The sequence below is a fragment of the Salvelinus namaycush genome, chromosome 7 (genome assembly GCF_016432855.1).
Source record: "Salvelinus namaycush isolate Seneca chromosome 7, SaNama_1.0, whole genome shotgun sequence".
NCBI classification, from domain to species: domain Eukaryota; kingdom Metazoa; phylum Chordata; class Actinopteri; order Salmoniformes; family Salmonidae; genus Salvelinus; species Salvelinus namaycush.
In genome coordinates, this window is record NC_052313.1 from 44,114,865 (window position 1) to 44,125,030 (window position 10,166).

Below are 10,166 nucleotides of genomic sequence, written 5' to 3' on the forward strand. Positions count from 1 at the left end.
AATCCAAGTTCCTTTCCCAGAATCTTCCAGGGGAAACCTACCTGGCTGCATGACTCAGTGGTTCCTTCCTGTTCCTGTCCCCCTCTCTTATCTGTCTCCCGTGGCATTGTCCTCCTCACCTCACCAGACAATGGTTCCTATCCCCCTCTAGCCTGATCGCCCCACATCTAACAACCACGTGCAGAGTTCGTAACACTTCTCATGAATGGCTTCTTAATAATGCATTATAAGCACATGTATAATGCCTTATGAGCTATGTATAATGCACTTTAATGCGTAGAGATTCAATTGATATTCATGAGCACTTATTATGCGCTTATTATACATTATGAAGAGCGCATTCATAGGAAGTGTTATCAAATTAGCCCGAGTGCCAGTCTTGTTTAAGCCATCATGTCAACTCCTTGCCACTCAATGTCTCGTCAAACATGCTTAGCATGACAATGAGTGACAAGGAGTTGGCATGGTAGCACAAGCAGATCTGGGACCAGGCTATTACAGAGATGGCGGTACAGCACAAACAGTAGAGATGTGTAACTCCCCACTGTCTCCCTCCGGTGTGCATTCTTCTGACCTTCTGTCTTGTACATAAACAACACTGTTGCTGTACTTTTATCTGTTCCTTTTATTTCTTGCTTGATTTGATTGTTTTAGTTTTTCTCATGGATTTATTTTACGGATACTTGATTTTATTTGTATGAAATAATGTGTCCTTTCTGAAGTACTGTATGTATATTTATTTATCAGGTAATTTATTGACATTATATTATTGACATCTTTTGACTTCAGGAGTGCAGCCTCATAAAAATGTAGGCCGGTGATATTCCATGCTTCTTATTCAAAGTATAATTATTAATACTATTATTATTATTATTATTATTATTAAAGCATGTGTTTTTATGGGCCTATATATGATAAACAAAGTGATTCTACAATGTCTTTGGCTGTTAATTCAACACACACACACACACACACACACACACACACACACACACACACACACACACACACAGAACATGCTTGACAGGTACAGAGACTGGCAGACTGAATCTGGTGACCGTGTGTCGCTGTTTGTTTTATTTGTTAACCAACCTATAGGTTCACCATTCAGAACAGCATAAGCGATTGTCAGCCTCACTCTCATTCCATATTCCCTCTTTCCATCTTTCATTTTGTCTATCCTATCACCTGTTTCACCCCCCATCTCCTTTTCCCCAGACACATCTCTCCCTTCTCACCCCTCTCCTCTGCCTCTCTGTCGATTGAGAACCCTCCTCATACTAACTTCCCCCTTGTGATAGAACGTACAGTATCATATATAGTAATAAATAAAGGCAAACGGTGCACATAGATGTAGTAGGAAATTACAAACAGGTCGGCTCGTACTTGAAGTCACCCAGCTGTTTGACTATTTAACTTGAGGGAATGACCTTTGTGTCTTTAAAGACTTAACGTCTTTCAAATAAGAACAACTAAGGGCCATCAAGGTGAGTTGTTAAAGTCCTTTTCGTATTTATTTCGTCTTGTCTTCCCGCGGTCTTCATCTTCTCTTCTGCTGTCTGTTACATGATATCCTGCTGGTGCTGTGTTGACTCAGAGACCACCTATAGGGGGAGACAAAGGAGACATTTACTGTAACGTGAGGAGGAGAACGCCGGAGATCGGTGTATCAGACGTGAGATAACAAGCCTGTTATACTATTAGGAAAGATACCGGTGCAAAGTAAAGCTACAATGTGTGTTGGTAGGACAGTATGGCTTGTGAGAACTTGAGTCAGGTGGAAGGGAAACCTTCGGTGGATTATATTGTCAGCGGGCGGAGAGGAATTTTAGATATTCTCTCAAATACAAGTCTGTGGGTGTGTTAGTGAGCTATCTCTAGGTTCACACTACAAACAGATGTGTCTCTGTCAGTGTGTGTGTGTGTGTGTGTGTGTGTGAGTGTGTTACCTCTCCGTCGCGGGTCTCGATGGTCTTGATAAGGACACTTTTCTTTGAGTGTGACTCAGCAACGCGATGATGATGCTCTGGGCTCGTTTCTGTCCAGACAGACAACCGTATAATTAATATTCATCTTCTTTACAACAACTCTGTTCACCTTTTTAATTTTGTGTGTCACCCCTTAAAATCAGTTAATGAATGGTTCTATTTATGCATCATCAGTGAGGGGTCAAGTGAGAATCATTTGAAGTTCCATCCTGTCACTTTTGTTTTCTGCTGAAGTAAACGGCAAAAGATTTAGCTACTTGTATCAATTGTGCCCTCTTGTGGCATGATGCTGTAACTCATCTTATTTTGCAGCAGTTTTTGACAAATGCAGTGTGTGTGTGTGTGTGTGTGTGTGTGTGTGTGTGTGTGTGTGTGTGTGTGTGTGTGTGTGTGTGTGTGTGTGTGTGTGTGTGTGTGTGTGTGTGTGTGTGTGTGTGTGTGTGTGTGTGTGTGTGTTGTTGTTCTTACCACGGAAAGTCATGGTGGAATAGTTCTGTATGGGCAGGGAAATCCTACAGAGGGAGAGAAAAGGGGGATGTCAGTTTTTAGCAGTGATACCAAATACCGTTGTCATACAAGATAATTCATCACCTCTCTGTCCTCAGCCCTCTCCTCCTTTCTCCTCACTCTATTCCTTCAGCCCTCCTTCAACCCCCTGCCATTGTCTTCTCTTTCTTCCCCCTATCTCCTGCCCTCCTCTATCTCTCCATCTCTCTTGCCCTCCTCTATCTCTCCATCTCTCCTGCCCTCCTCTATCTCTCCTGCCCTCCTCTATCTCTCTCTCGCCATCTCTCCTGCCCTCCTCTATCTCTCCTGCCCTCCTCTATCTCTCTCTCGCCATCTCTCCTGCCCTCCTCTATCTCTCCATCTCTCCTGCCCTCCTATCTCTCTATCTCTCCATCTCTCCTGCCCTCCTCTATCTCTCTATCTCTCCATCTCTCCTGCCCTCCTCTATCTCTCTCTCTCCATCTCTCCTGCCCTTTATCTCTATATCTCCTGCCCTCCTCTATCTCTCCATCTCTCCTGCCCTCCTCTATCCCTTTCACCTCTATCCCTTCCTCTCTCCTGCCCTCCTCTATTCCTCTCTCCTGCCTCCCTCCTGCTTCTCTGTCACCTACCCCCACTCCTCCTCCTCCCCCATCGAACCTGCTCTCCTCTCCTCATTCCTCTCTCTCCTCTTCTCCCTCCTCATACCTGCTCTCCTCTCCCTCCAGAAGTTTCCTGTAGGTTGCTATCTCTACGTCCAGGGCCATCTTGACGTTGAGCAGGTCCTGGTACTCTCTCAGGTGCCTGGCCATCTCATCCTTCATGTTGGCGATCTCAGCCTCCAGACGGGAAATGGTGTCCTGGAACCCGCCGGCCTCCCGCCCGTGGCGCTCCTCCATCTCTCTCATCTGCCTCATCAGAGACTCGTTCTGCAGGGAGGGAGAGGGGGTTAGGGGGAGGATGGGAGAGTGGTAGGAGGAGTGGGGGTGAGGTGGAGGAGTTGAGAGGGTGGAAGAGGGGAGAGGGAGAAGAGGAGGGGGAGAGAAATTAGAGAAAGAGATTGACATGGAGAAGTGTGCCGTCATGTTTCTTGGAAGTGAACTTGCAGACCAGGCAAGAACAAAATGAAGAAAATTAGAAGGAGAGGAATGAAAGCGTGGTGGTATGACTTATGAAAGGACAGAAGGATTTGAGGAGGAATAAAGGGTGTCGTGAGAATAGTATTCAGACTGAGAGACTTACGGTGCCTTTAAGTGAGTCAATCTCACAGGTGTAGGACTGGAGCTGGTGTCTGAACTCCATGGTCTCCATCTTGGCCTGCTTCAGAGCCTCGTTGTTCTTGTTCACCGCCTGGTTCAGGTCTGTCACCTACAGGAAGTACATCACATTGTCTGACATCACAGTAATTGCGCCCCCCCCCAGAGCGCCAGAGACATTTTCTTGTAAATCAAAGATTTTGATTGATCTATCTATCTATCTATCTATCTATCTATCTATCTATCTATCTATCTATCTATCTATCTATCTATCTATCTATCTATCTATCTATCTATCTATCTATCTATCTCCAAATTCCCTCCCCCTCTCTCTCTCTCCCCCTTCCCCCTTTCTCTCTGTCTCACCCCCCCCCCCCCCCCCCCATCACCTTAGACTTGTACCACTCCTCGGCCTCCGAGATGTTCTTGGCTGCGATGCCCTCGTACTGGGCCCTGATGTCCCTGAGGGCAGCTGTCAGGTCTGGCTTGGACATGTCCATCTGGATCTGCACCTGGGTCTCCTGCATCTGGGACTGCATCTCACGGATCTCCTGCAGGTGAGGTGTGGAGGGGGGTGGAGGTGGGGAGAGGTAGAGAGGAGGGAGGGGTGAGGTGAAGTAGAGAGGAGGGGGGAGGTCAATAGGTTTAAAGTGGAAGAAGGCGGAGGAGGAGAAGAAGGAGGGGAGTTGGAGAAGGAGAGCGAGTAGGAGAGGTCAAAAGGTTAAGGTTTCTGCAGATTTCTCTTCTCCGTTGTCTGTTAAGAAGCACACACACACACACACAAATAGTGTTTGTTCACCTTTTATAAGACTGTGTGAGTGTCTGCTAAATAGTTAGTCTGTGTAGCTATTGGTTAACTATTTAACTATCTGCATTGACCCTTTTGACTCATCACATACGCTGCTGCTACTGTTTATTATCTGTCACTTTATTCCTAGTTATATGTACAGTACATATCTACCTCAATTACCTTGTTCCCCTGCACATGGACTCGGTACTGGTACCCCTTGTATACAGCCAAGTTATCATTACTCATTGTGTATCTGTTATTACTTCTATTATTACGTGTTTGACTTTTCTATTATTTCTCTATTTTCTTTCTCTCTGCGTTGTTGGGAAGGGCTCTGAGTCAGCATTTCACCGTTAGTCCACACCTGTTGTTTACAAAGCATGTGGCACAAACCTTGATTTGATTTGGTTTGTGTGTATCCACTCCTGTCTCAGAGAGTAATGAGTCTGTTGTAGGAGATTACACAGACCTCGTACAGCAGCCCACAGGCCCAGTGCCAACTGCCCACTGCGCCGGCAGAGATTGTGTGTGTGTGTGTGTGTGTGTGTGTGTGTGTGTGTGTGTGTGTGTGTGTGTGTGTGTGTGTGTGTGTGTGTGTGTGTGTGTGTCTTTGTTCATTCCTACCACAGAGAGACAGACAGACAGATGGAATGACCAATGACTAGTTGCACTGACAGACAGACAGACCAACTGTAGTAACACATAGCACATTAAAATACACAGACTGAGTAACGCACCTCCTCGTGAATCTTCTTGAGGAAGGCGATCTCCTCCTGTAAGGTCTCGATGCGTCTCTCCAAGTCTAGACGGGCCAGAGTGGCAGCATCAACATCCTAGAACAGACAGACGTTAGAGTAGATGAATTCAACAGGCATCTCACTGGGCAAAAACTGATTGAATCAACATTGTTCCCACGTCATTTCAACCCCAGAAATAAATGTGATGACGTTGAATCAACGTGGGAAACTAAGGGGCATTTCGTCTTTTTTCCACCCAACTTTTAACCTAAATCCAATGATATAGTGATTTCTTTTAGCTGACAAATAAATAAAAAAATCTTAGCGTTGAACCGACTGACGTTTGTGCCCAGCGGTGTGGCAGTTCAAATGACTATCGGGTCTACATTTAGATTAAAAGGAAGGAAAATACTAGTAGTGAGACATGAACATGTTATCATATTCATAACCTGTGTTGATTAATAGTGTTCAACTCACAGCTCTGAAAGCAGCCAGGTTGTTCTCTGCGTCCTCCCTCTGAAGGATCTCTTCCTGCAGTCTGGATACACAGTCGAACAAAGAGATGGAGTGAGACCCGACCACAATTGTGTCTTTTATGTGTCCGCACCTTTAATTTAGTATTTTTTTAATTGAACCTTTATTTAACTAGGCGAGTCACCTGTCTAATAACAAGTGATTTGCCACCCGGAAATAGTTTGATATGGACTTTAAGACTGCCGTGTGGATCTAACGTGCAAATGTGGTGATAATCCAAACCCAGGTCCCATTTTGAATTCCAGCTGTAGACGCCAAGAGGCCGTACTGACAGATAGCGAGATCTGGATTGTATCTGTCTGAATACAGATGTTTTCATTCCTGGCCTTTTATAGAGTCAGACCCGTGGCGCCGGCAAGCGACGGTAAGGACATGCCTCTGTAAGGGCTAGAGGCTTAGACCATACCCTAATGTGAGAAGGAGGCTGGGTCTAGTCCTTCAGAAGGAGGCTGGGTCTAGTCCTTCAGAAGGAGGCTGGGTCTAGTCCTTTAGGGTTAGGTGGGGGATGGATGTTGTTGACTTAATTAAAGGTCCACTGGAGTTGGGACAAGACTCTCCCACTCTGCACTTGTGCGCCTCTTTCTTTCTTCGCCAGTCTTTATTAATCCCTCGTGCTTCTCTCCTGTTTCGCGGGCTGAATGAGAATGCCACGGAAGATTCTGTGCTGCCGCTCAACCCCACACATACACTGCGTATTCAATGTGTCATCTAGGCCGACACTTCAACAGCAGAGGAGGAATTCTGATCTCGCAGCTATGCAAATGGCAGTAAGGCGGAAACACTTCCTATTTTACTTGCTGTAAGAATCCAAATACACAACGTCTTCAACAGCACCTCACAATCAGTCCACTTGTACTGAGCGATATGACCAAGTTTAAAAATACTTGCTGTAACCACAACAAACAAACCAGCTAACCCCCAACAGCTAATTGAGAGGCGCTGACTGAAATCCCAGGGGACTGTATGCATGAACCAGCCGTGATATCAGTGCTGCTTTTGGTGGCTGAAATGTCACGCTTACTTTATACTAGGATCTACACTTCTAGAGTTCTCCTCTCTCTAATCTTACCCATGATCCTCTCCTTCATCCACTTATCCACCAATCAGAAACTACACCCCTGCAGTCTAACGTCAACTGAGCAATTATTCAATCAATCAAATGTATTTATAAAGTCCTATTTACATCAGTAGTTTCACAGTAACTTCTAGTTGCCATATTTCTCCCCTACTCTTCCTCTTTCTTCCCCTGCTCTTCCTCAGTCTCATACCTCCTCCTTCTCTTCCTCTCCCCCCTCATCCTGCTCCTCTCGCCTCTCTTCCTCCCTTCTCCCCCGCTTCCTCCCTTCTCCCCCGCTTTCCTACCTGAATTTGAGTTTGTCCAAGTCTTCTCCCAGGTTGTCCCTCTCCACCTCGACACGGCTCCTCTGATTGGTCAAGGCCTCCACCTGGCGACGCAGCTCCCTCATCTCCTCTTCGTACAGGTCGGCGATGCGTGTGGGTTCACGCCCCCGCAGCCTCTCAATCTCCACCACCAACGTAGCGTTCTGCTGCTCCAGGAAGCGAACTTTCTCGATGTAGCTGGCGAAGCGGTCGTTCAGGTGCTGCAGCTCGACCTTCTCGTTGGTGCGCGTGTGGAGGAACTCCTGGTTCACTGCGTCGGCCAGGTTGAAGTCCAGCGTCTCCCCCATCCCCGCGTAGGACCGCGAACCGTGTGCGGTCGATGACATCACAGGTCCGCCGAAGTGAGACGAGGTGCGGTAGCCGGAGTAAGAGGGCGAGGCGGAGGTCTTGGTGACTTCGTAGACCCGGGAGGAGATGTGCCCGGAGCCACCATGTCCGAGTCCGAGGCCCCCGCCCGAGCCCCGGCTACTATAGAGGGAATGTGACATGGCAGGGCTGTACCCTGCGCCAAAGGTGCGGCGGTAGGAGGAGGAGCCAGACTGGGCCGACTGAGCAGAGGAGCGGTAGGAGCTCATGGTGGAGCAGGAGAAGGGTCTGGGCTGGAGCTGAAGAAGGGTCTGGGATGGAGCTGAAGAAGGGTCTGGGTTGGAGCAGGAGAAGGGTCTGAGCTGGAGCAGGAGAAGGGTCTGGGCTGGAGCAGGAGAAAGGTCTGGGCTGGAGCTGAAGAAGGGTCTGGGCTGGAGCAGGAGAAAGGTCTGGGATGGCTGCTGGAGTGGACTAAAGCAGGGAGGCTGACTGAGGGACACACAGGACTCACTCTGGCTATTTGTAGTACCTACCCCCTCATATCCCCTCCCTCAAATCCTCTATATACCCTCCCCTCTTTCCGTCTCTACCCATCTCTTCCCTTCTCTGTCTGTGTCTCTGTCTCTCCGTCTCTCACCCCCCCCCCCCCTCCCTCTCCAGAATGGGCTGTCACAGGTCCTGGTGTGGGGTCTGGTATTTGGTTCAGATTGTGTTCCAGAGTGAGAGGAGAGAGGGTTCTGGGAGGCTGTGTCCACCCTGACTGTCACAGCAGCATGACTGAGCTCACAATGGCCAGCAAGACCTCAGCTCAGCTTCTTGTCCACACCCCAGCTCAACGCTAACCTTAGCCTCAACCATAACCCTAACCATAGCTTCATGTCCACTCCCCAGCTCAACCCTAATCCCTGGGTTAGAAAGGGGTCTATACTACATCACTCAAAGCAAAGCTAGGATTATATCAATGCCACTCTTTCGCTCTTTAATTTCTAAATGGGTTTGTAGAGTATCATTTGTAGGATTGTTGCTCTGTCTGTTGTAGTTTGATGGAGCTGATTGGTTGATCCAGACATGCTCCAATGACTCATGTTCGTCAGAACATTATATTAAAGGTTTACTGGATAGCTAAATACGAAAGCATAGTCATTCATTGACAGCAGTTAGTACACAATACATCATTTGAAGTGCTTCTGCAGGGAAGACCTGGCTTCACTGACTTCATGACTGAACAATTTAAAGATGGGTTTTAAATGCTGCATCATCCACACATGGTTAGGCAGAGGGTTCTTCTCGGTGCGGGAGGTTAGGCCAACCTGCCTTAAAAAGGAAAAGCATCCCAAAGAGGAGAGAGGTATGTGCCTGGCCTGCCCTCTCTCCTCCGAGAAAAGAGCAAGAGAGGCATCATCGTTCCTGAGCAAAACGTGGCCTAAACAAAGGGCGCCATTAATGATGATGTCATCATAAACATCTGTCACAGCTCTCACTGGCTGAAGGAAGGGGGCTTTAACTTCCTAAGGACATCGTATGGACTATGGATGCCATGATGGGATGAGAGGGGAAAAAGCACTTCTCAGGAGACCCCATCCTCTCAGATTACCCCAGACTCTACTGGCTTTTATTGAGAATTGTATGTATTGGTGAAGTCAGAAGACATACTATCCTACTTATGCAAGACGCTTTGGGTTTTGCCCTTGAGGCTCACATTGTTCCTAGGGGGTGAGTGTGATAAGCCACTATCTACCTAGAGAGCGGAGTGGTACTATACCACTATAGAAGTATCACAGAATTATCATAGTGAATTATTGTAATGTTTGTTTATTTGTCAATTAATCCCATAAGGGATGGGTTGCCAATCGGTGATTTGACACGAAAATTAAATATCTTTAATTAATTTGTCATTCATTCATTAATTCACCAGTAGTATCACATAGGCACAACAACCTACCACAGAGGCCATCACTGTTGGGCCCAATGAGTGAGTGAGTGAGGGGTGCAGTGATGGCTCCTCGCCAACCCAGGCCTGGTGGTGTCAGAGATATATATAGATCTACCAGACTGAACACTGTGATCACAGTGGAAAAGACCCAAGCAGAACCGTCTCTCTGGGCTTCCTCAACACTCAGCAGAGAGAGAGTCAACTTGACAAGACATGTAAACAAAGAGCAAAGTGCTACCTCCCTTCCTCCTTCCTTTCTTTCTACTCTCCCCCTGGTCTTCCATCTCTCGCTCTCTCTCTGTCTCTCCCCCCCCCCACTCTCTCTCTCTCTCTCTCTCTCTCTCTCTCTGTCACTCTCTCTCTGTCTCCCCCCCACTCTCTCTCTCTCTCTCTCTCTCTCTCCCCTCCCCCCTCTCTCTCTCTCTCTCTCTCTCTCTCTCTGTCTCTCTCTCTCTGCCCCCCCACTCTCTCTCTCTCTCTCTGTCTACCCCCCCCCTCTCTCTCTCTCTGTCTCTCTCTCTCTGTCCCCCCCACTCTCTCTCTCTCTCTCTCTCTCGCTCTCTGTCTCTCTCTCTCTGTCTCCCCCCCCCTCTTTCTCTCTCTCTCTCTCTCTCTGTCTCTCTCTCTCTGTCCCCCCCACTCTCTCTCTCTCTCTCTCTCTCTCTCTCTCTCTCTCTCTCTCTCTGCCCCCCCCTCTCTCTCTCTCTCTCGCTCTCTCTGTCTCTCGCTCTGTGT

At 47.7% G+C, this 10,166-nt stretch overlaps 1 protein-coding gene across 1 annotated transcript; it reads right to left on the bottom strand.

Annotated features, from left to right (window-relative positions):
• Positions 1–1,054: 1,054 nt before the first annotated feature.
• LOC120051284 (desmin-like) lies at positions 1,055–7,987 on the bottom strand. Its single transcript, XM_038998065.1, has 9 exons — positions 7,154–7,987; positions 5,735–5,795; positions 5,258–5,353; positions 4,120–4,281; positions 3,717–3,842; positions 3,183–3,403; positions 2,457–2,500; positions 1,950–2,038; positions 1,055–1,604 (listed from the first exon to the last, which is right to left on the bottom strand). Exons 1-9 carry the CDS (start codon positions 7,765–7,767, stop codon positions 1,563–1,565), a joined length of 1,455 nt encoding a protein of 484 aa, XP_038853993.1. The 5' UTR covers positions 7,768–7,987; the 3' UTR covers positions 1,055–1,562.
• Between the last annotated feature and the right edge of the window lie 2,179 nt (positions 7,988–10,166).